This window comes from Primulina huaijiensis, unplaced genomic scaffold (assembly GCF_012295235.1).
Source record: "Primulina huaijiensis isolate GDHJ02 unplaced genomic scaffold, ASM1229523v2 scaffold24871, whole genome shotgun sequence".
Lineage (NCBI taxonomy): Eukaryota > Viridiplantae > Streptophyta > Magnoliopsida > Lamiales > Gesneriaceae > Primulina > Primulina huaijiensis.
In genome coordinates this window covers 426266-451550 of record NW_027356090.1, presented here as the reverse complement: position 1 = coordinate 451550, position 25285 = coordinate 426266, and the positions used below count along the sequence as shown (strand labels likewise).

Genomic DNA, 25285 nt, shown 5'->3' with positions numbered 1-25285 from the left:
CGGTGCTTATTTGACGATATGTGTGTAGTATCATATATTGATGATGAAAACAATATTAAAACTGCAAAAAGTCAAAAAAATATGTGACTAATGATGAAATTTGATAACATCAATAATCAAAACCGCAAAATAACACTATTCGAAGTTAAACAAGCAATTTGTCCATGTATATATATACACATAGTGTGGGGACCCGGACGCTAATCATTTCCTTAATCGTTATTAATATCAAATGAACAATTAAGAAAAGTGGGACTAAAAATTTTCTTTTTAAATTATTTATGCGGAAACGTAATGTAATCGAGTTACTATACATATCGGTATAAAAGTACAAGTCCTGTACCACATACATTTATTCAACTTAGGTTTAANAGACTCAGACTCGACTCAGTCCTAATCTAGGGATCCCGATCAGAATAAGAACATACACCCACCTACACTCCCGATCGGGGTGGTGGTACGTTCTTATTCACAGACTTTGGCCCTTTCCATATCGAACATCAGTAATAGAAGCAACTCCAATTCTATCCACTTCGATATGACCAAACGTCCGATGTCCTGACCTATCTGTCAAAGACTATGGCACTTCTGCCATATTCCTATCCTGTGACAATGTGCAATGTGCCAGTGACGATTCTATCACTATCAGGCACTTCTATCACAAGACCAATCATTTCATACATGCTATCTATATATCAATAGAACAAGCATATCAATTCCTTCATTAATTGCAAATATCAATGCAATAAAATAAAGTATGTGATTTAGGGAAACTCGAGTCAAACCTCACTCGAGTGGTGCAATCCCAACTCAACATTAATTTATATCTTTATCTTCTCGGTCCGACGAAGACGAAGTCTCGAATTCAACTCTGTCCATACCCAATCTGGCAATGACAATATCGAACAGGCACAATATCAATATATAACTCAATTCAAAACCTGTTCTAATCAATACTCAAATCAAAACACAATCTGATCAATATCAATTTAGTACGATATAATCTCAATCAATACTGAATCTGATCAATATCGATCTACTGATGTTTCGACGGCATAATAATACAATCTCAATAACCCCGTCAATCTCACATCACAGATATAATACCAGAACTCATAATCGATATCGGTATAACTCATAATCTCAGCGATAACAGACAATAGTCTCAAATATGTACAATCTCGATCATATCAGTTCTGAAAATCATATCAATTGCATACACAGTATGTTCTTCGATCTGACTTCAATTATATACTGATCAGTAAATCCAGAACACATAACAATAATCAAATCTCAATTCATAATCAGTAATGATACAAATCTGATATCAAATCTCAGTCAATTCCTTCCGAAAATCATAATAATTCCATACGGTATCTATTCTTCAGTCCGGTTTCGATTCTACGATGTTTACTATGTCAAGAACATCATACATAAATTCTGTTCAATTCTGACAATATCATAATTTCAAATCATGTCTAAACGTAACAAAACTTACGTCCAGTTGTAGCCTGCGTCGATAGGAACACATTACTGAAGTCGGATTGTAATTCGGACGGACGGATCGAAATAAAAAGGCGTAAGGATTTCAGAAGCTTTCTCCCTTTCCTTTTCTTCGTTTCTTCTTTTTGAATGTTTTCTGAGGAATTGTTAATATATATTGCATGTTTGAAGGCAAATGGCTCACCCTAAGTGCAACACGTCTCGCGCATATGCGCGTCCTCTACCGGCGCATATGCACGAGACCTACTGGTCTCGAGTCTAAAGTGTTCTGCTGCTCGCGCGTATGCGCGCACCTTCTCGGCGCATATGCGCGAGAATCTCTGTTCTCGCAGGTGGCTGTTCGAACCTCTCGCGCATATGCGCGAGGTCTTCGCCTCGGCATATCGTGGACCCGAACAGCTCGCGCATGTGCACGCATACTTCTCGCGCATGTGCGCGAGACCTTTGGTCACGCACACTTGCTCTTCGCGCAGATGCGCGCATCTTCTCGCGCATGTGCGCGCAATTCTCTGCCCACCACTCATGTTCATGCATTTTCTTCTCAAATTCATTCCAATCCCACTAATTGCATTTTAACCCCTGAAATCTTCATTAATTACAATTCTGGACATTAATTCAGGATTAAGTACAGTGATATAATCTCGGGCATTACACATAGACATGTGTGTGTTATTCCAAAAAAAAAAAGATGATAACTATAAATTTGTAAAAGTGGGCTGAGCAAAAAGTGCATTGATTTCAGAATTTATGAATTTTAACCTCCAAATTAAAGTGGTAGATGGGCAATCCATGTAGAAGTTTCACGACCATCGTCTGTAATAATTGTATTGTTATTTATTAATTATTGTTATTGTTACACCAAAACTGTTGTAATAAACTTTTCTGCTCATAAATCATGACAATTGATTTTTTTAAAAAGAAAAAACTATTCTTTTAATTAAAACCTTTAAATTAACGTGTAGATTTGCTTTTTGTCCTAAAAAAAAACTCAAATATGCTGTTATTCGAATGAAGGATATACATCTTTTATATCTTTTTTTTAATAAAAAACATTATTAAATCATCTTGAAAGTTAATCACTGATTTATATTGAATTTTGGTTCATTCTAATGATTAATCTACTCTCAGATCAAGTCATTTATTGTCGAATAATGCTATAGATATAATTAAAATATCGTACAACGATATATGCAACAATAATATCGTGATATTTTACTATTATATCGTAAGATTTTGTTATTATATCGTGAGATTTTGTATTGAATTTATCGTGAGATTTTGATAAATGAAATTTTTATATTGAATTTTTTGTATTATAAGAATTGTTGTATGAATTTAGTTGTACATGTAGCATTACTCTTTATTGTCAGAATATCATCAGTATATGATGTTTTCTTAATAATGCACTGCTTGATATCATGGTAAGAAAAGAATAAAAATAAATATAATATAATTTATTGTACTAAAATCAAATTTTGACCAAGTAAATTATAGAATACCAAAATTTAAAGTAGACAATTTACAGTTCTTCGTAAAATTATTTAGTGATAATATAACACTGATTTAAATATAATATTGAACTATTATATTTTAATCGCGAAGTCGTTGGTGTATGAGTTTTTGTTTATATATATTTTTATTATTAAATATAAAATAAAAAATGCATAAAAAAATTATTTAAGTTATTAGTTCAAGCAACGCAAAGATTGTGATTTCATGTAGATTTGGTTGATGTAATTTTTAGTCATTATATCTCGAACTTATAAATTTATAAAAACTATTTAGTTTTTTTTTTCTTTTTAAAAGATAAAAGATTATAAGATACAACAATAAGTAGTTTGAAAAATTAAAACATGTTTTAAAAAGGTTTGAACATCTCTCCATAATATTCCAAATATACTATCCCAAAATTATATAGATCACAAAATATATTCACAAATATTTATTTGAATTATGTCATCTTTATCTTAATCAAATATCTTAACAAAATTATTTTTGAACAAGATGTATCACACAACAGATCGATTCGATTCATATTTAAAATAAAAATTAATATCTTTATATAAAAATAATATTTTTTTTTATGAATAAGATATGGACGGATGAAACTAATTTTTGTGAACACACAACATTAGGCTCAGAGTCCTAGTCGAATGTGATTGGATTTGTCATAAAGAAAAACATATTTCTTGAACAGTTGTCTCTTCATTCACAACATTCAAAATCTAAATCTTATTCGGATAAAAACAAACTAATTACGATTTGCAATAATATAAATTTGGTATTTCTTCCATCTTGCCAGCCTCATTGTGTGTGTTGACCTCCCTCCACGCGGGCAATTTTCAGCAAAATTATGTCACACAAAATTTGATTACGAAATCAAGATTTGTATTTAATTAGATAATGACTTTGGTAATGAAACATATGATTTTTGTTTAGTATGATCACTGGAAAAGAATAATATTTATTCGCCGTCACCATCCCTGTGTGCAGTGTAGGAGTCTAGAGAGAGGAATCTGGTTGCCAGCCATGGATCATAGCTTGTATCTCAGGTCAAAGCTGGCAATTCTTGTTTAATGCCCCTTCCCTCCCACACTGTTTACTCCTCCTCCAACATTTCAATCTCTGCAGAACTTTCCATTAAAATGTGGTGAGTTTTTCGCCTATTATAATTCTCAGAGCGACGCAGTGTTCCAGTTGTTCGGATTCTTGGGTTTCTTCCATGGCTACGGTGTCTCCGTCTCGCAGCGGGGGGGAGAAGAAACACTGGTGGCTCACCAATAGAAAGGTACCCATCTATATTGTTCGATGTTTTGTTTGTTGATTCTTGGTTATGGATTGCGGGAACTAATTGATTCTTGGGATACTGTTATGCAGATGGTGGAGAGGTATGTGAGGGAAGCGAAGATTTTGATTGCCACGCAAGAGGCTTCGGATGTGTCGTCGGCGTTAGGTCTTCTAGAGGCGGCGCTGGCGGTGGCACCGCGCATGGAGGTGGCTCTGGAGCTGAAGGCACGGTGTTTGCTGTATCTCCGACGGTTTAAGGAGGTCTCGGATATGCTTCAGGACTATATCCCCAGCCTGAAATTGGTGGTCTCCGAGGATGCCTCGTCGTCGGGGTCATCGGATAGCTCATCCACCCAGCTGTCGAAGGGGCAAGTGAAGCTTCTTTCCTCCGACGGCGGCCCTCTGGATCGCAACGACACTCTGTTCAAGTGCTTCTCTGTGTCCGATTTGAAGAAGAAGGTGATGGCGGGGCTGTGCAAAAACGTCGAGAGAGAAGGGCAATGGAGGTATGCTTGAAATTGATCCCCATTTTTCTTCTGCTTGATTATTTTAGATTCAGAGAGAGACTGCCTTGTAGATCACGCGAAATCGCCGGAAGCCATTGTTGAAATTTCACCAAAACCATCTTAGATTAAAGTTTTAAAATGTCAAAATCATATTTCTTGGCGAAAATTTTCTGTTTGATTCGTTGAAAAATGCTATTATCCAACAGGTACTCTGTATTAGGCCAAGCATGTTGCCACCTGGGCTTAATGGAGGACGCGATGGTGCTTCTCCAGACCGGAAAACGTCTTGCCACCGCCGCCTTCCGCCGTGAAAGCATTTCTCTATCGGACGACGTATTTACATACAACAAATTCCCTCTCTCCGACGACATTAAGCCTGATAATTATCCACAAAACCCGCCAAAAACCGAGTCCGAGAGCATTTCCCAAATCCTCTGCCAGATAAAACTCCTCATACGCCGCAAGACGGCAGCATTAGCGGCCCTCGACGCTGGTCTTTTCTCCGAATCCATCCGTCATTTCTCCAAAATCGTCGATGGCCGTCGGGGTGCTCCACAGGGTTTCCTATCCGAATGCTACGTGAACCGCGCCGTGGCTTTTCAATCTGCCGGTCGAATAGCGGATGCAATAGCAGATTGCAACAGAGCATTAGCTCTAGACACTAGCTGCATTGAAGCGCTAACAATTAGAGCGACTTTATTCGAAACCATCGGATGTTTGGCCGATAGTCTCCACGACCTCGAACACTTGAAACTTCTGTACAATTCGATTCTTCGCGATCGTAAATTGCCAGGACCTGCCTGGAAGAGACAAAACATCCAGTATAGAGAAATCCCGGGAAAATTATGTTCACTGGCTTCGAAAATCCAGCAATTAAAGCAAAGGGTCGCTGCCGGCGAAATCGGGCACGTCGATTACCATGCGTTGATTGGATTGAGAAGAGAATGCTCCAGATCAGAGGTAGAAAGAGCTCATTTGCTGCTAAACCTCAAACACAAGCCCGATAAATCGTCGAGTTTCATCGAAAGGTGCGAGTTTGTGGATGAGAAAGATGTGGATTCAGTTCGAGATCGTGCGAAGTTATCGGCTCTACTCCTCTACAGAATGATTCAGAAAGGTTACACTAGCGTAATGGCAACCATCTTAGACGAAGAATCTGCTGAAAAACAGGGAAAGAAGACTGCCGCCGCCGTCGTCATCCCGCAACCCTCAGCCGCTAAGATGGATTCTACTCCGACAGCCATCTCAGAATCGGCGAATTGCAAGAATAGCAGTACCATGATCTTGACAACCCCGCCAGCATCAGTGTTTCAAGGAGTTTTCTGCCGTGACCTCTCCACCGTCGGGAACTTGCTGTCTCAGACAGTGTTCAGCCGTCCGATGACAGTTAAGTACGAAGCATTGAGCTGTTAAGTAATGGTGATTATCAGGTGGTTGGTTAGCTTTGGCAAAATTGTATTCGTGATCCTTGAGCGGAAAAAAAAAAGCACGAACTCCTTACGTAAAAATCAAATAATATTTTCAAAATTTTGCGTAAAAAATATAGAATTTTAAAGACCTATTGATTTTATAACGGGGTGTCGTGCTATTTTGATTTTGCCCGTAGCCGCGAATGCAATTTGCCAGTTGACTCGAAGGAGGAGGCAAATAATGTACAAACGTACTATGAAAAATAGTCAAAATTTTGATATCTTGTTCATTTAGTTTCTGGAAGTAGAATTTCCCATCTGCCCTTTATTTATTTTGTGTTTTTGGTAGCCCTAGAATCTTTATTGCAATTTCAGATGTCGAAAATATTTGTTTCAATGTAAAGTCCGAAAAAAGGGGTTTGGTCCTAGAATTTCAAAAATCAAAATGAAATCGAGTTCAAATAAAAGAATGGGAAGTTGGTGAAAAATCCTCAATCAAAACATTTTTTTGGGTTCACTCTCTACCAACAAAATTGTGGTACTATGTCATACAAATTGTGGTATACTTCATGTGGAAATGTGATATAATTCATGTAAAAATATGGTACTAAAAAAATACTAAGAGACTGAACACAAAAAAAAAAGACGGCGGGGAACTGAAGGCCAATTTCCCGATAAAAGAATGCTCTCTAAGTTATTATTACTCCCACAGTTAATTGCAGAAGGCCATTATTATTATTTTTGGCTTCGATCCCACGCCATGCCTAATATATAAAATCGCCAGAAATGCTTGCATTATTTATATACATAAATAAACATATATAATTCGTTTTGCCATTAATATTTGTTTGGATCAACTGCTGGCATTCATTAATTACAAACTCGATGTTCCCAACTTCCCATGCGGAGGAACTGGATAATAATAAAATAAAATATAAACAAACAAACAAACAAACAGAGCCCAAACGTTTTTACGTTCATTATTTAAAATAAAATTCAAAGAGAGAAATTCTTGTTCAAGATCGATTAAATTTCTAAAATTTTTATAAATTATATATAATGAACAAAAAATAATAATTTAAGAATATAAAATAGGATTGACCTAGTACTGGTACTGTAGTAGAAGTAGAATCTACGAGGATGAATAGATAGGAAATGGAGTGAGGAGTGTTATCAACACACAATAAGTCAATCTCTCCTATCCTAGCGTATATAATAAAAAAAGAATATTGGGAAGGACAGATAATGGAGAAATAATGAGAGATCTGTATTGTAAAATATTTAAAATGTATTATTATACATTAAGCATCAAGAAAAGCCAATTATAAATTTCAAATGTTTATCCTGACACATATCCGTTTATATTTATTAATTTAAATAGATGAATTCCGTTAAATAGCTATTTTTTATATTATATTGTCGTGTAAATATATCAGGATACACTTGGTTTTGAATATTATATTGACTGTGTAATATATTTTATTCACTGATAAAAAAAAATATTAATTTCTCGCTCATTTTCTAAGGATGTTACTCGCCTCCACGTACCCAAGATCGTCTTGGATGCTTGAATATTAGAATATGAGAGAGCAATGTAAGGCTAAAACAACGTACGAACCAATTTTTTTTGTTTTGTGTGACAGGACAAAGAAGACGAGGTATGTATGCGCAGCGAGTAGGTGAGAAAGGATTAATAAGTGGACACAATGTCGCTCATACAACTCAACACAAACCAACATTTCCTCTCCTTTATCCCCCCGATACACATACTTGGCATGCTACATCAATGCCGTTTTCTTTTGGTGTTCTTGGAATTTTTCTCAAAATTCATGTTTCATCAAATTTATAAACTTGATAAACAATATGTGAAAGCGGATCGAAGCGTTACCTTCGATCATCGAATAATTTGTAAGCTTTTTGATTTTATTCAATTGAAACCTTCTAATCACTCCAACACTATCTGTAGATGGTGTATTTTGTTCTTATGAGATGTGTGCTTAGAGATTTCAATCACCGGTATTTATAGATATCTCATACCATCAATAAGTGATTTCAAGAGCTTTATTGTCAAAATAAGAGGCGCATGCGCGTCTCAATTTTCTAAAGTTGAGGCGATGCATGTATTGTTTTTCAAAATTATAGGCTATGAACGTTGCCATTTCCTATACGTTCATTCCACTTCTTATATGAATTCATATGTGTCACTTTTTCTTACAAATCAACCTCTTCTAACCACCAATGGCAAGAAGACCAAATCTAAGCAGTTGACAAGCTTTATCTTCTTTATTTTCTTTGCAAGCTCATATTTCTCTCCTGTTCAAACATTGTATGAAATATACATTATTCCAACCATGGGCATGAAACAAGGCTCATGCTGCACCATCTTAATGATCCATAATCAGTAGTACTGCATGTGTATGGACCGAAGCCCATGTTGATTCAGTCTAATGACCCACGATCGTTACAAAAACTGTACCTTTAGTGATTTGTCATCAAGAGTTAATATTCACAGGCAACTCTCCGAAAGAAAGGAAAAAACAAGATATAGAAGTAAATTTGAGGACCAGACCTTGGGAACTTAATGTACTAGAGTCCTAGAAAGCTTCTTAACATTTCATAGAACCAAAGCCGACTCACGAGGTGCGCTTCAAGGCGAGAAAATTAAACAATTGAAATCTTAAAGTGCGTAGATATTGACACGCATAAAAAAAGGAATTTTTTTCACACACAGAAACAACCAGCGCACATAGTTAAAACCCTGCAAGTCCATAACTAAAGAGAGCTAGATATACTTGTTTAATTTAACTTGCCACAGTAAATGCCTTTCCCATTAAGACAAAAAGAAATCATCAGGAGCATGGGAAAGCATACGGAAGTAGGATCAATAGGCATTCCCACATCAAGACTGTGGTCAACCCATAAGCCAGTCACCAGTGTCTTTCCATCTCTTCGTGCAGTAACACATACGGGATCATTCTGACATCAACAAATGTGGGTGCACAACAATCAATTCAACGTTGAATAAGAGGATTTCCATTTCAATCTTGACAGTGTACACTCACGTAAACAAGCTTATCAACAATCACGTGAGTGCAATCCGAACCATAATTTACAGCATCCAGTCGGGCCAGTCGCGTCCGCCAGCTATCACAACTATAAATTCCGCCCAGAATATACCTCTTCTTTTCTACCAAAGTCGAATCCGAAAAGAACACAGCGAAGTCCCGCAAAGGGTTTTGCAGGCTCCTCATACGCTAAAATCTGCCTACTTTCAGGCATTCTGGCAAAAGTAGCGGTTCAAATCACTGTAAGAACCGAAATATTGCTGAGAAAGATGCTGCTTTTGGGGGCAAGTGGATTCAACTTCTGGAGGAAGAAGAGAGGGGGTATGAAGATGGTAATTACCTTGGAAGAGAAGGGTAAAGATGGTAATTCGTCCATTGAAGGAGGTATTTGTTTCAATTGAGGAATCCTTCGTCGTGCTTCATCATTCTTAAAACACGTGTCATTTTCTGCTTTGTTCATGAGCCGACAACTGAAATGGCCATATTTGGGCTCGTATTTGGCCCATTAAAGTTAACTCCACAAATTAATGTGCTGTTACTCTCGCAGAAATCTAGAAACCAATCCAACAAATAAATTTATTTAGAGAATCTAATATTAAATTTAATTTAATTATAAAATAAATCTTAATGATTTAAAAATTGATAATCTAATCAATTATGTTAAATACGTTTCACACACAATTTTCGATAAATATATTGTTTATTAATTTTCAAGGCGCCGGGATTCTAACTCCACTTCCTCAGGTTATTATTTATTTAATTTTTTAAAAGGCGAGCGGATCGGTCGAGTGAAGATCCGGGTCGGGCTTAATGGGGGTGGCCTCAGGTCGGTCGTAACCCGATCCATTTTGTAATTCAAGGGGAAATCTAGTCAAAGGATTTCTTCCTTCCTACCTACCCAATGGAATCTGTTATCATTGGTTGTTGCGGCGATTAATTAAAGAGAATCTAGAAGAAACCTCCAAATTCGTCGCAGTTCTGTCCTCGTTTCGGAACATTTTAGCCAGGAATCGGTAATTTTCACTCCCGATTTCGTGGAGAAATATGGCTTGGCTGACAAGATTTACAACTGCGATGGCATTTTTGGCGGTGGGGGTGATTTTCTCGCCGGAATCCTTTGGATCGATATCGGGTGGACAGAATTTGCCAATACTCGTCACTGTAGTCAAACTGGCTTACCTCCTCTGTTTCTCCACGGCCTGGGGTGCTGCTTTATGGGTTACTTTCATAGGCGGCATCATCATGTTCAAGTATTGCCTCTCTCTTCTTCGTATTTATGCTTAACTGGCTGGGCATAACTTTCATTCAGTTGTTTAGTGCGAGTGGAGCTCGTGAAAATTGTTTGTAAAATTGCAACCTTTCCATTCATTTTCCCATTGCGGATTTTTAATCTTTCACAGTAATTGGGATTATATTTGCAGGAAATGTTGAACATGGGAAGCACTTAGTGATGATAGTTTTATAAATCGTTGTGCTATGTTCCTACCTCGCATTTACAAAGATTCAATTTTTTTTTTGTTACTTAAATTGATCCGAGAAGTCTATTTCTCCCAATGAAGGGATCTTGTTTATATAATATTATATTCGTGAAATTTTCAAGGGATGCCCATAATCGAGGTGTGTTTACTGTAGGAATTTGCCTAGGCATCAGTTTGGGAATTTGCAGAGCAAAATGTTTCCAGCCTACTTTTCAATGGTGGGGGTATGTTGTGCTGTTGCACTGGGGGCTTTCGGGTACTTGCACCCGTGGAAGTCCTCAGGAGCTGCTGAGAAGTACCAGCTGGGATTTTTACTTGCTGCCTTTGGTTTCAATCTCAGCAATCTCGTGGTCTTTACACCCATGACCATTGAGGTAACATTATTGTCTCTGTTATTTTTTAACCATCACTTTTGAATCTGACAGCCCAAGTTTACAGAATTACTAAAGTACGTTAGACTATTGATTATGCAGTCTTTAACATAATATTTGGATTGTGTGTACTGATGCCTTTTAAAGCTTTGATTCTTTGCCTTCTTTGTGAGATTGATGGAAGTCCTGTTACGATCAAATTTAAAATACTAGGAGCTAATTTATGTTTATGATGACAATAGAAGGCTCAACTTTGAAACTTTACATGTCAAGGGTCCAGCACAAAAATGATGAAAAAGGAAGATTACACGAGTATATGACTCACATCTTCTCATGAACGGGTGTAAATCTTTTCATTGTGGGTAGTTTTTTTTTAAGATTTCAGAACCATCAAGTTTGATGCATCATTGTTTCAAACTAAAATCAAACACTAATTATGCTAAATCAAATTTGAACCAATCGAATATTGCGGCTTGGTTTTAGTTCAAATGGACTTTTAAACCAAAATATTTTACTTTATTTGTTTCTTTTAGTAAATTTTTTATTCATTTCATGTAAAACATGAAGCTTCGATTAGAGAAATTTGGCAGCATTTCTTTTAAAACTTAGATAATAACAAATACTGTTGAAATTGGTCTTGGGTTCGATTTAGTTTAAAGTTTAAACCGCCAAAAATGTAATGGATTCGCTTTCCGGTTTTATCTGAAAATTACAATCTTTAAACCATGAATTGTACCGAACTGTTCAGTTTTGGTTTAAAACGAAACATATTTTTTGGTTTTCATTTTTGTTGTTTAGGATTGATCTCTTGGTTTGTCATGTTTATCTAGGCCCCGGCTCAAGCTAGAACTCTCATTGCTCAACTGCTCTATACCCGAATAGCCCATTGATATGCATGGCCCCCACCCTCTTTTATTTTGGTTTTACATCCAAAGTGTTTTAACTACCCTGGCCCTTCTTTTGTTCATACTCCATAATGCATCGAGTGTGTTATCTGTTGATCTTGTGGAACTGTATCCCATGTGGCTGTGAAGTGAAGGGGAGGGATGAGCCATAATTCCATTTGTCCCCATTTCTCTCTAGTCTCCCCAATATAGTCGATACATGATCTTTTGTTGAAGCAACTTTATTAATCAGTTTGATTTCATTATTGTTGTGGATTAATTTTCCGAGACTTGTACACTTGGAATTCTCTCTTAGTATTCTAGTCATTTAATGCATGGCGGTCTTGTTTTCTTAATGGGAAGCAGATGATGAAAGAAAGGCACAAAGTGGAGAGAGAAGCTAATATTGGGGAAGAAGTTGGTTGGACAAAGAACCAAGAAGTTGCAAAGAAGAACCCAAAGCTTGCTACCATGAACAAGAAATTTGGAATGATTCATGGGTTGTCTTCTCTTGCAAATATCATGTCATTTGGCAGCCTTGCCATCCATTCGTGGTACTTAGCTGGTAAAATCAGTGTATAGTTCATTTCTCCCAAGAGATGTGTTTTACGGTAATCGTGTGTTAAAATCAAACGTCAAACCTGTTCCTTCCGACTTTCTTCTAACTTCCAAGTGATATCGTGTAATACCAGACTCAATTTCGAGTAATAAATTTATATCGCCAGCGCTGGTAACTTCTGCTCTTATTCGATTTCAAATTACCTGGTCTTTTATTTTCATATCTCGAAGTTAATAAGGAACATGAGTACATGACTAAAAATGAGTTGAGACCCGTTTCTTGCTTCAAATTTCTGTTGGAACTGAAGTTGGTGGACATTGTATATGAATATGAATTTCCAATAAAGTTTCGTACTTCATTTGTTCAAACTGTCGGTCAAAATTTCTTATTCTGTAAGGCAGACTATAGTCATTGAATTTTCATTGGTTTTTATTTTTTAGTTTCTTTTACATCTATTTTAGAGCTCATCAACAAGTATCTTCCTCGTAGTGCTTCAACAATTAGTGAAAACATGTGAAGTTTTGTGTTGAAGATACTGTAGTGTTATTGTGATCAAAATTGTGAGGAAACAACCTCTTCTTGGTTGCGTCTTCTGAGGAACCCGCCATTATTGGTGGCGCATTATTTGCTGAATGGTATGTAGTCAAATTGGCCAGGTCTCTCCAGTTAGAGTATCATTTTCTCGCACCTAAGAAGCAACAAAAGTTTAAAAAAAATTATTTTGACGTTCAAGACGTTTCTTGGGCTTGGACGTTATATGATTCAAATTATTCATAAGGTATTTTAAAATTTATTACTTTTACGTATATATCGTCGGCTCTGACTATTCTGGATTTTAAACGGAGATAGTCGTCGTGTAAATCTTACAGTTTAGAATTTACAGTACGCTTTTTAATGAGTTTCATAATATTACATTGAGAGACATACCTCATGGTACCTACTATATATTCAAAAACTTTATTTATGCAGCTTGCGTGAGTATACAGATAAAGTAAATGTCATAATTAGATAAAACCATGAAATATTATTAAAATAAAGATTGTTTTTACATAAAAGTCAATAAAATTCAATATGAACACCTTCTCTAACACTCCACGCAATCCAAGTCACAACATTAAGCTTTGGACGGCAGCCTTAGCCACTTGCAGATGGACCAAGATGCGTCTGCTTTGTTGGATGGATAGGTATCAAGTGTTGAGCCCTTTGGACTTGAGACCCTTATTTTGGCACCCAATGCTCCCCTTCGAATGAATCCACAAGCGTTTTCTACTCGTATAGTTTGGCTACTATTTTGGCGTATATGAATAACAGGGCCTTAGTTGTATGTCCATACATCGCATTCGGTACAAATCTGTGGTTCATATATATGGATATTTGTAGTTTGTGTCTTGTTGCCAAGCAACTATTATTATTTCTCCACGCGGAATGAGACAATTTATTATTCAAAATTTACGTCCAAAACCCAAAAAGGTGCTTTCAACTCTTCCGAGATAGATAATTAGGTGATTTAAATTTTATTACGGTATGATATCTACCTACTCGTAGTGAACTTTTGGAAGATTACGCACATTTTTCACACACTATTTCCAAGGAAATGAGATGCAAGTTTTCTTTTTATTTTTTAACCATATTGAGATGTAAGTTTTGACAGGCCAAACTTGATGTTTTGTATATTGTCTCTTGAGTTTAAATCTCTTTTATCTATAAAATTTGTTTATCGATAAAAGACCTAAGGACCATTCCATTGCAAGGGATTTGCTCGGGTAGTTCCCGGAGTGTTAATCTAAGTGCAATAAAGATGTCACATTTTTTTCATGCAACGTAACGTATAAGCTCACGTGAAAAAATACGATTAGTTCCCTTGTAGCCCTTATCAATCCCTTTGCAAGAATGATTGTCGTTCGAGAATAAGTACAAATATGTCTGTCGTGTCAGACACCTTCTCATTTTTTTATCAGATAAATGGAGAATACTAAATTATACGACTGTGAAGTGCGTCCAAGTTCCCTGCTCACAAATCAATGGAACACAAAATGCTTGCTTGTATTGCCAAAAGAATAAAAAATCATATACTTGCCTAACTGCCAGCCGTTTGAAACGATCTGGTCATTACAAAAGAATCTCTTTTCCAATACGAAACACTGCTATATTTTGATCCATTTCATAGGTCTCCAATCAACAATCTAGCAGGAAACAAGAGAACCACAAGCAAATGCATGTGCTTCGACCTAACCAATGCACCAAACCGTTTCAATGTCTCTGTACTGGTCTCAGTAACAACAGATAACTTGCATCGAACTTGGTCCATCAAGCTCACTGTCGTAACTGGCCTACTCACAATGATTCCACCGTCAACTCCTGGTGAATAGAGTGACAACCAAATTTTACGGCGGTGTTCCCTCTTAGCTTTTCTTATACGGTTGAGATCCTTACGAATTACGTGCCGAACGGCTGTCAAGTAAGAACCCATATCATGGTCTCTTTGAATGGTTCCTAGTGAACCATATGCAGAACGATCGCTTAATGTGTCGAGAGGGTGAGGTGCGTTTAAGAAAACAGCCTGCGCAGCTCGGATTCGCTTCTCTGCTTTGGAAAAATCTGAAGCCAGACTGGATAAAACATACAGGCCACTTCCCGAAGGAAGGAGGTCGTGGTTTGGAGAGAATTTATCGTCTGGTTGAAGAATTAGAAACTCGCCCATTGGAGCATATAAAAGCTTCTGTTGATGAAAAGAGCCTCACATAAGATTTTCAGATGAGTATAATGAAATGAACAAAGAGCGGTCACAGTTTCAGAAAGTGAATGTTTACCTGTTTATCAAGACATGGATGATTTCGGAACTTCCCATTTACAGCCTTGAGAAATTGGGCGACATGGTTGGGGTAATTGCAAGAGAATGCACGAGGGACAATATCACGGTGCATTATGACCGACCGAATGTGGTTTTGAGGGAATTTAAGGGTGCGCAATAGGCGATCTCCTCCACACATAATAGACGGCGCACCAAAAGTTATAACAGGAAGTAAAGATGAATGGGATGCTTCACCCCTTATCAGTAACATGAGATTTATGAGTAATGACAAACTTCCACCGAGAGAATGCCCTGTGAAACGAAGAGTGGCACGATCTCCATGAGCTTTAAGGTGAGCCCGGATTTCAGGCAACATCTGATCATACATACCCTTTGCAGCCTCATATATGCCCCTGTGCACAAGCACATCCAGTCCCTGAAGAAAGATTCATTTGATGCAATTCATGAAACTGTCTTCAAACGATACGTAGCATGTTTTATGATGTCAGAGATGGTACACAGATATATTACCTCAAATTGAACGGGTTCGAAAAGGAGATTGGCCTGCCATGATGCCATCGATTCAGATCCCTGTGAGTAATAAAGCTCAAAAGGTTTAGAAATAGAACAACCCAACCCATCAAAATTATAGAAATTAGGAAACAATCACAAAGATATATAATCACTCGGCCTTCTTTTCTTTACCTGTATTACAAAGAGTCGAGTGGCACTCCGATCATCATCACATACAAACCAGTCACATGGTGACGAGCGAGTTGAGTTCAAATCATCTGCCACAGCTTGTTTTACTTCCTCTTTAGCAGCAACAACAGCCGTCACCGAATCTGTGGTACCAATTAATGATGCCACGTCCTTATTTATCATATCAACATTGACTGCATTTCCATCGATTTTTCGTGACAAAATCTCGCTTGCCATGGATTTCGAATGAGAATGCAAATAAGAAGCTGTGGAAGCAGCAATTTGATATGCGGCAGCTGCACTTGGCCTGTCTGGTTCCCCTCCTTTCTGCTTTATTTCATTTCTTTCTTCATCCTGAGCTTCAGCTTCAGCTGATAATTTCTCTTTCTTGGACTTGGAAGCTTGTTCTTTCTTCTCTATGGAAGAAGTGAAGAACCGCAATCCATGATTCTTTAGAAGATTCTCAGGCTGCAACACCATTCAAACGAATGTCAAAGAACAATAAAACTGCAGGGAAATTCCACTCCAAACACCAAATCACATCCATATGAATATTAATCCAAACAAGGCCACAAACACAAAAAACATCACACTCAATAGCAAACAATTAGTAAAGAAACTAAACAGCACCAAAATCGACAGAGCTATTGTGAAAACAAACAACGCAGCTAGTCAAACAGAAGTCATTATGGAAGGGATTCTGATCAATTATTCAGATACCAAAATCCCAATTTCTTGAAAGGAACAATTTTTTTTAAAGATAATCCACAATCTAACAGAAGCTAGCAGAACCCCGAGAATGCTTTAAAAATAAAGTAATATAGTTCTAGGTTCCCGATCACAACTAAAACAACACAAATTTTGCTGATCATCTATCTTCTTTCATACCCTTATTCTCTCTTTCAAAAAACTGACAAAAGATCCAAACTTTAAGTGAAGTCATACCTTAATCTGAGGGATTGAATAAGCCAAAGTCCCAAAATAAGACAGACGAGCATACAATCTAGCTTCTTTCAAAGGCACCTTTCGAAGCAGTTTCGAAAACGATTCTCTATCAAATTCAAACTTTTCATCATCATCATCAATGGCACATGCATCACATTCTTCATTCTCTTCACAACAATTTCCATCATCACCTACTTCCAATCTCACCCCATCACTTTCGAGAGACTCCGAGCGCGACAACTTGAAGACCCAGTTCTCTCCGAGCGCGTCTTCTTTACTCTCCTCGATTTCTTCCTTCTCCTCCACCAAAACCGCGTCGTCCACCGCGATTGCCGGTTCGCACTGGTTTCGACCTCCCGGCCACAAAGATCTCAGCGGGTGCCCGAAATTAAACCCCCACCGCATATTCCCACGAGTCGCCGCCGAAACCGACGGCTTATCCGCCGTACTCAGAAGGAAGCCTCCATTAGACGTAGTAGCCATCGGCGCCGCCGCCAGTGCTTGAATCCCTGCCTTCATACACCATGCATCCATTTGAGACTTATTTACCATAAATTTCTTATCAAACTTTAAAGACTTATCTCTACGTATATATAAGTATATACAGTTACGTAAACTATAATTCTTCAAGAACTCTCTTGTGTCGTAGGAAGCGAGAAAATCTCAGGCAAGTTGACTGGGAAACCCATTTTTTCCTTTTTCCTGAATTTATTTATACTTGCCTCCGCAACAACTCATTCTCTTCCCCCGCAGTCAATTTATATACAGTACTCTCACGAGTACCATGTTTAAAATCATAAATAATATTTTTTACATTATAAATAATTTAAATAAAAAATATATCTCACATAATTTATTCGTATTATTTCACAAAATTTGTTAATATGGTATGTAAATTCTCTATAATTGATTTTTTATTCGATTTAATAATTGACATAAAATTTCATGTAAATTCTCTATAATTGATTTTTTATTCGATTTAATTGGCATAAATTTATGTAAATAGAATTTTTATTCACGACTTGTAACTAGAATTGTTGCACAGAGTGGTTAATGAAAAAATTTATAAAGATTCGTCTGATAAAAATCTATAAAATTATATAATTTTAATTTTTTTATGATATATTATTAAAATTTGAATAATATTGAGATAATTAAATAAATTTTATGATGTCATCTATAAGATTAATTATTCGTGTGTATATTTAAAAAGTACTAGATTTATTTACTAAACGTATAATTTTGATATTTTTATCGTCTTCATAAATAGAATTATATCAACTATGCTTATATAAATATTTATTATTAAATATACTATTGTATATATAATATAAATGTGTTTTATCCAAAAATTAAAATTTATAGTTGTACGACGGATGAAGTAGAAAGGGTAGATGACGTGTCGCTAAAATCCTTCCCCAACTTGAGCTGGATTTGGCACGTGACGCACTGTCAACACACATTCCACGCGCTCTTTTCAATGCACGTGGCCAATTTGATCCATAATAAAATTCTTTTTACTTAAAATAAATAAAAATATAAATAGGTAATTAATGTCCTGATTTAATAAATATTAATATTTCATTAACTGATTAGAGATTATAATTTGAAAAACGATCGTTTGCAAAAAATAAGGGAGTATTAAAACCTAAAACTGGGTCGGTACATCAATGAGTTATTACTCAACTATTGGATGAAATAATGAAACATATCAAAATTGTATATCTAATAATTAAGTGTCACTTCATTACTGAACACAGAAATTGACACGGTTGACGAAAATATAACAAAACTGTTATTCGTTATGTTATTTGTTTGTATGAACGGGGATTATGCTAAGTAAAATAAATTGATTTTTCGCCAAGCTAATTGAACCAACCGAATGTTTCATCAAAATTCAATACCACATGCTCGTATAAAAAATTTATAAGTTCTTTGTAAACTATATCATTTCAATATATTTAATTTGGTCTTTTCAAAAACAACCGAAAATCGAATAAATCGAAATAACCAGATCTTGATTATATCCGCTGAAAATGTCCAAACATAGACAAATGCCTAACATTACATTACCTCTACATAACAGTCTGGCAAAAAATAGATTGTTAATTGTGTCACCCACAATGTATGTCCATGGTTCAAAAAAAAAAAAAAATCGCAAAAATGTCTTAAGTTGTCCCATTTCTTGTATTGTGCATTTCTTGTCAGGGAGAATTTGGCCAATAATACACAAATATCATTTTTTTTAAATGGCCACTTTCATAGAAGTTAGGTATTGGCCTATTGGTTATTTGAATAAAAATTATATCACATGAATGTGGCAGTATCTTTTGGCTCTCCACATTCTTGAGTTAGTTTTGACTCATTATTGTGGAAATGTATTTTGACTTTCCACATTTTTTAGTTAATTGAAGACTTTTGACTCTTCATATTCTTGAGTCAATGAAAAGATTAATTGAGTTAATTAATATTGCATGACTCTTGGTGTGCACTTTGGGAATTATAAATAGTGTATTCATTTCCTCATTTCACATACATGAAAATCTTATATCTTTCAAGAATTCTCTTGCATTTCATATTGTTAATTTTCTATTTGGCCTACGTTAAATTTCGGTGAAAAAGTAAAGATACGTTTTCAGTTCACCGTAGTAGTGCCTCGTTCTAAGTCACTGCTGGTTGTTCCGTTTTATCCTTGGAAACAGACGTCCAAGACGATCCTCGAAGCACATACAAGATGTGACGAATATGTTTTAAGGACACTTTACTTCGTACAGGCCTCGATTTGATTTACTTTAAACTTTGTTCTACTGTGTTTTCTTCACCATTTAGTTCACTGGTTTTTACGAAAGTTTACTGTACTTTATCGTTCGATATATTGTGCAACAATCCTTAGGACGGAACCCGAGGGAGCTAAATTTTATGTGAAAATACGCATTGATAAAATATCAATATGACAAGATATCTCATTTATTAAGTTATACACAATCATTCATATGAAATCGTTTAATTTGATGTGATATATTTTTAATCGAACTGGTCATGAAAAAATAATATTTTTTTTCAATGAAAATATTAACTGGGTAAACGTATATCACAAATATAAATTCAAAAGACCATCTCACAGAAGAGATACTCATGAGTATAATACATATCTAGTATTCTCTTAATATTTTTGTTTTTTCCCCTTTTAACTTTTTTGAATACAACGATCACTATGAATATTGATATAAAAAACCAAGTTTCTTCATCTTAATATATACTAAATTTTATTACATTAATTAAATTCTCCAAAGGTCCCCTTGAGGAGATAAATTTGAAATAAGTGAATTTTGATTATAATTTATTATTTACAATGAAGATTAGTCAGTGCTACTTAGATCACTATTGGTTTGCTGGAATGAAATGAATTAAGGATGAATGGTATCAGAATAAATGAAAAAGGAATGAGATAAAATTATTTTTATACTAAATAAAATAAGCTTTGATTAAAAAAATTAAAATAATTTACTACTATTACTATATTGTTGTTATTATTACTAGTATTAAATGATAATTATCATCATCAATATTTCTTTAATATTTGTTTGTTATTGTTAAATAATAATTATTATTGTTCGATTTATTGCTTTGGTAAAATTATTATTATTGTTTTATTAATTTAGTATTTTTTATTAATAAAATTATTATTATAAATAAATGATAAAGATTCACAGCTAAAAGAATTTAAAACCCAGAAAACGCACAAATTAGGTGGCGTTTCAGAAAGAGATCATCTTCCGTTCGATTATCAAGAAGTATCATATTTGCATTGGCCTTAATATTAGGGTACTGGTGGTACATACGAATCGATCAGCGAAACTTTTAAGGTGAATACACGAGTTATGGCCAAATCAATAAATTATGTTATTTGGCATGGTCTTGTAGATGATCTCTGAAATGTCCGTGGGTACTTGTATCTGTAAACTTGCCACAGCTTCACAAATTAGTAGTTACTAGTACAAGCACCTTTTGCCAAAAACAATTCCCTTACAGTGGAATGAATCTCAGAATATAAGGTTTAAGGCAACACCAACCGGGTGCTCATTTGCAACAGTTGTTTCGAAGACGATCCTACCATTTGAACAAACTTGCGAGGGAGTGAACATGGTGTACAAAAACTCATGAGGGTGGTTACATCTACATATCGTGACAATATAATTTCTATTTCCTAACCAAGAGTTTCCTTTATCTTTGTCCTTTGGGCTTCAGTCAACGAAGTGGGAAAAAGAACTTCAAACTTGACATATAAATCACCCTTCTTGTTACTAAAATGTAATGGCATTCCTTCGCCTTTAAACTTCCTCACTTCCTTAGGCTCAGTGATACCCTGATGAAGCGACAAAAATTTTCATCTTTCACTTGTTATTTGATAAAATAAAAGGGGACTCAACGGAGATAAAATATAATATATGAAAATTGATGCAAACTACAAAGTATAGCCAACAGCCCAACACTAACCTTGAAGCTAATGTCTACCAAATGCTCGTCGAGGTGTTTGATGGTCTTCTCAAAACCAACAAGTGCTTGCACCTGAGAAATGTAGAGGTAAAATTAAAAAATGTGACTGGTGCACAATTGGCTCCAGCAAAACAGCATCCTATAACCAGAATCATCTGATCAAATGATCCTGAACACAATGAGAGTTTAGTCCGAACAACCGTACCAGAGTAACAGTGATAGTTGTGTGCAGATCATTGCCTTCCCTTCTGAAACGATCATGAGGCGCTGCATGGATGCGAAACTGCCCAAAACATTAAAACCCGATCAAGAAAGTGAATGCTTAATAAATCTGCACAAAGTAAGCTGAAAGTGTTCTATTTCTGTCACCACATCATAAAAACCAATGATAGAAATCAAACCTTCAAATCTCCAGCTTCTCCATCAACTTTTGGTTCACCGTCCTCGTAAAATAATACCTCCTGTAAGATAAATTGGTGTGAGCTCTTTTCTGAAACCCCAATAAAATCAATGCAATTAAGATGAGGTGCATTATACATTAGACTATTTGATAGAAACATTTATCTATCGCATAGTTACAATGACATGTTGATTACAAAATATCATCACGACGAAATTTTTTGAAGAACTCTAATTCATGCCCGAATAATCAACATATGCATAGGATATTCCAAAGGCAAATGGAACAAATGTTGGTTATTAGCCCCCTCTGTATTGATCGGAAAACTCAATTCTATGTGCTATAAAGCATTTACAAGGTACATAATAAAATAGGCATATAGCTCTCTGAAGTAGAGTTGCCAGCTGCACAGCGGCAGCAAGGCATAAGAGGCCGGTTGCAACGCAACGATGGGGCAAAGCTGTTCCATGCACACACCAAGACATGAATAATCTTTCGCTGATGCAAGGCAGGCGACAAAAATATCAAAACAAAGAGAAAAAACTCACCTGTCCATCCTGCATTCCTTTCTCAATATCCACGGTAATAAAATCACTCTCCCTTTCAAATTTTACATTAGGACACTGTTCACAGACCTGGAAACCAATAAAACACTTAGTTGGATGATTTACACAACAGAAGGAAAAAAAAGGGGAATCGGATGTTACTTAATGAAGTTTCTGATAATGAAATGACATGCCTGCTCTGTCATTTGCTGAAACATCCCTGGACCAATTTGCTTGTGATAAACCTCATTTCTACAGTTGCATTGTCGCTTCCCAGGGGCTGGTTTTAGTACATTTTTCACCCTCCAAACCTGACAAATTTCAGCATGAACACATCAGCGAACCAGAACGATATTATGATGGTAATTTTATCACACCAAGTGATTTGGGCCAGAATAGTGAGCCGCAGAACAAGGCTCCATAGCTGGAAAACCACCCATTAATATTGCTCACAAGAGAAGAGTCCAAAAAAGGGAGCAGAGGGGCATTACTCGAAGGGAGACAAGGGGCATAAATTCTGCAAGAGGCAGTATAGGGAAGTTCATGCTGTTGTTCTAGTTTTCTTTGGTTAGCTAGTGATGTGGGGAGGGAGTTGAGAGAAACACTTTTTCTTGTTAGTGGGGTTTCATTCTTCCGCAAGTTGAATCAAGTCATATTTCCATTTCACACATTTAATAAATATACAATATAATAACTCCGCGAATCATTACTCCCTGTTTAATTCATTAATAGTGATCTGCAGTTTGATACTGAAATATCACATTTCTGACAAGTTAGCCATATTTCATATTACGCAAGTTTATGGTCGAAATGGAAGAAGAAAGATACAATTGGAGGTTATGGACCATGTTTTTCCCGGAGACAGGTAAAGCTCTGTGTAATAATATATAATTGTAATTAAATAGTTCAGCTAAAGATAACATGATACTGGAAAGGATCAACTTTGTTAATATAAAAATATTTAATATTTTGCACTTTACAGGAATATAATGAATGAAGTATTTTGAGCAAAGAAATCATATTTATACATGATTGTTTGTTGCCAACTATATCAAGATTAAGTACCTTCATAGTACCCCCCATATACAGATCCTCAAGAGAAGCATCCAACTCAACGATCACATCATCTCCTTTCAGTATTTTCTCTTCCTCTTGCACAGGACCTCCACCAAAAAAACTGAAAACATTGCCTTGTCAGCAAGGATGTATAGATACTCAAAATCTTGAGTTAATTAATCAATAACAGAGGCCAGCATATTCCGGAAAACATTCGGGAGATATAATAAAAATTACGAAATGAAAAGATCAGGCAACCTAATCACCAGTTGGGGAATATTTTCCATGGTACTTCACAAGTAGTCATACGTATTGGTGACAATTCAAATTAATTAGAAAAACTTTACTTAACACAGACAGCACTGCAGTTGCAGCCTCAGACAAATTACAGCAAGGTGTCTTTATTGGAATTAAGATTTCAAATTCCAATAATTGCCACAATAAGTAGCTAGAGTGAAGTCATGACACATGTTTGAGCTTTCTTGCAATGAATTCTAATTTCCGGGAGAGTTTCTCTCCCCAAGATGAAATTTGAGTTCAGTATGATTTATGATTAGAGTAACAGAACAGATAGACAACAATTATCCACCAGAAATGAAACAGGAAAAAAGATAGAACGTCAAACAGCTTCCAATTTCCGAATTTTAAGGGTACATAGGTCGGCAGTATAACTGCGAATTTCTCAAGTGGAAGATAAAAGTTACTCGGGTTTGACATTAAGCCATAACTCAAATGCTAAAAACTCATCTACATTACTTCTTGCACTACAAAACCTCTGATTTACTTTCGAAAGGTTTCAACCAATAGATAGATACATAGAATACCAAGCATACCCCAGTTAAGATCACAGCACCTGCAATCATCATCTACTAAAGCAAAATGAAGGAATGGATGAATTTGCAGCTGAATGATCGAAATATATCCAAGCGACAGCAATAATGTGTTATAAACAATAGTAATCCGAACACGATGAAGCAACTTACGAGCTAAAAATATCTTGAATATTCATCCCTCCTCCTCTGCCCCCACCAGCAGCATGTTGTTTGAGACCATCTTCACCGTATTTATCATATATATCTCTCTTTTCGCCATCAGATAGCACTTCATAAGCTACAAAATCAAACCACTTAAACCAATCAAAACTTAATGACCGTGACACAAACTCTAATAAAATTATTAATTTAAACTAGAAACTAAGCAACAAACAACGAATAGTCAGGGAAATGCATAACAACCATTATTGATTTCTGCAAATTTCTTATTTGCCTCTTCATTTCCCGGATTTTTATCTGGGTGATACTTCAATGCCAGCTTTCTATAAGCACGCTTTATTTGATCATCTGAGGCACCTCTGGGCACTTGAAGAATATCGTAATAACTCTTCCTGTCGAAAACAAAAATCATATAAAGATTCAAATTAACTCATTCCAACAAAAAAAGAAAGAAAAGAAAACCGTATAATATCAACACTTACCCAGCATAGACAATAAGAAAATACGATAAAAAGCACGAAAGGAGCAACAATTTTGATCTCCGATGCCCCATTTTGTTCCGGCACAAACATTAAAACTATCACCCAAAATAAATTAGGGTTTCAGATTGTCCGCCAGACAAATTCAAAATTAAAAATTTGGGAGTTTTCATGGGTTGACGAACTCATGCAAGCGGGGAAACCAACCAATCAGAGTGCGCCTCAACTCGTTTGAACCAATTACAACTCGCCACATGGATAAAAGTCTTCGTCCTCTCAACTTGCACTGGAAATATGGGCTTTATATTCTTCCCGA

At 36.0% G+C, this 25285-nt stretch overlaps 4 protein-coding genes across 5 annotated transcripts; 2 read left to right on the top strand and 2 right to left on the bottom strand.

The window, feature by feature from the left end:
* Positions 1 to 3842: 3842 nt before the first annotated feature.
* Positions 3843 to 6566, top strand: LOC140967223 (uncharacterized). 2 transcript variants are annotated; one of them, XM_073427626.1, is made up of 4 exons: positions 3843 to 4055; positions 4135 to 4291; positions 4381 to 4796; positions 5003 to 6566. In XM_073427626.1, the coding sequence occupies exons 2-4, from the start codon at positions 4226 to 4228 to the stop codon at positions 6207 to 6209; spliced, it is 1689 nt and encodes a 562-aa protein (XP_073283727.1). In that variant the 5' UTR covers positions 3843 to 4055; positions 4135 to 4225; the 3' UTR covers positions 6210 to 6566. The 2 variants fall into 2 exon arrangements, with proteins under 2 accessions (XP_073283727.1, XP_073283725.1); XM_073427624.1 differs by having other exon boundaries at positions 3843 to 4291.
* A 3548-nt stretch (positions 6567 to 10114) lies between these two features.
* Positions 10115 to 12749, top strand: LOC140967355 (uncharacterized). The gene is made up of 3 exons (XM_073427833.1): positions 10115 to 10520; positions 10903 to 11122; positions 12370 to 12749. The coding sequence occupies exons 1-3, from the start codon at positions 10315 to 10317 to the stop codon at positions 12583 to 12585; spliced, it is 642 nt and encodes a 213-aa protein (XP_073283934.1). The 5' UTR covers positions 10115 to 10314; the 3' UTR covers positions 12586 to 12749.
* Positions 12750 to 14530: 1781 nt separating this feature from the next.
* Positions 14531 to 17719, bottom strand: LOC140967280 (phospholipase A1 PLIP2, chloroplastic-like). The gene is made up of 5 exons (XM_073427712.1): positions 17001 to 17719; positions 16059 to 16523; positions 15885 to 15944; positions 15373 to 15789; positions 14531 to 15281 (listed from the first exon to the last, which is right to left on the bottom strand). The coding sequence occupies exons 1-5, from the start codon at positions 17550 to 17552 to the stop codon at positions 14724 to 14726; spliced, it is 2052 nt and encodes a 683-aa protein (XP_073283813.1). The 5' UTR covers positions 17553 to 17719; the 3' UTR covers positions 14531 to 14723.
* Positions 17720 to 20947: 3228 nt separating this feature from the next.
* LOC140967217 (dnaJ protein ERDJ3B-like) lies at positions 20948 to 25210 on the bottom strand. The gene is made up of 10 exons (XM_073427618.1): positions 24973 to 25210; positions 24734 to 24882; positions 24482 to 24608; positions 23508 to 23619; positions 22637 to 22753; positions 22446 to 22532; positions 21899 to 21958; positions 21703 to 21780; positions 21498 to 21569; positions 20948 to 21366 (listed from the first exon to the last, which is right to left on the bottom strand). The coding sequence occupies exons 1-10, from the start codon at positions 25041 to 25043 to the stop codon at positions 21208 to 21210; spliced, it is 1032 nt and encodes a 343-aa protein (XP_073283719.1). The 5' UTR covers positions 25044 to 25210; the 3' UTR covers positions 20948 to 21207.
* Between the last annotated feature and the right edge of the window lie 75 nt (positions 25211 to 25285).

What these genes read in the sequence shown, in the direction of transcription:
- LOC140967355 (XM_073427833.1), top strand. Translation starts at nt 10,315, where the DNA reads ATGGCTTGGCTGACAAGATTTACAACTGCGATGGCATTTTTGGCGGTG. An exon ending in GGCGGCATCATCATGTTCAA is followed by an intron (nt 10,521 to 10,902) that starts GTATTGCCTCTC and finishes TGTTTACTGTAG; the next exon opens with GAATTTGCCTAGGCATCAGT. An exon ending in TTACACCCATGACCATTGAG is followed by an intron (nt 11,123 to 12,369) that starts GTAACATTATTG and finishes AATGGGAAGCAG; the next exon opens with ATGATGAAAGAAAGGCACAA.
- LOC140967217 (XM_073427618.1), bottom strand. Translation starts at nt 25,043, where the DNA reads ATGGGGCATCGGAGATCAAAATTGTTGCTCCTTTCGTGCTTTTTATCG. An exon ending in AAGGAATGCAGGATGGACAG is followed by an intron (nt 21,959 to 22,445) that starts GTGAGTTTTTTC and finishes TTTATCTTACAG; the next exon opens with GAGGTATTATTTTACGAGGA. An exon ending in CAACTATCACTGTTACTCTG is followed by an intron (nt 21,570 to 21,702) that starts GTACGGTTGTTC and finishes TACATTTCTCAG; the next exon opens with GTGCAAGCACTTGTTGGTTT.
- LOC140967223 (XM_073427626.1), top strand. Translation starts at nt 4,226, where the DNA reads ATGGCTACGGTGTCTCCGTCTCGCAGCGGGGGGGAGAAGAAACACTGG. An exon ending in GGTGGCTCACCAATAGAAAG is followed by an intron (nt 4,292 to 4,380) that starts GTACCCATCTAT and finishes ACTGTTATGCAG; the next exon opens with ATGGTGGAGAGGTATGTGAG. An exon ending in GAGAGAGAAGGGCAATGGAG is followed by an intron (nt 4,797 to 5,002) that starts GTATGCTTGAAA and finishes ATTATCCAACAG; the next exon opens with GTACTCTGTATTAGGCCAAG.
- LOC140967280 (XM_073427712.1), bottom strand. Translation starts at nt 17,552, where the DNA reads ATGGTAAATAAGTCTCAAATGGATGCATGGTGTATGAAGGCAGGGATT. An exon ending in CTCGACTCTTTGTAATACAG is followed by an intron (nt 15,945 to 16,058) that starts GTAAAGAAAAGA and finishes TATTACTCACAG; the next exon opens with GGATCTGAATCGATGGCATC. An exon ending in TCGAACCCGTTCAATTTGAG is followed by an intron (nt 15,790 to 15,884) that starts GTAATATATCTG and finishes ATCTTTCTTCAG; the next exon opens with GGACTGGATGTGCTTGTGCA.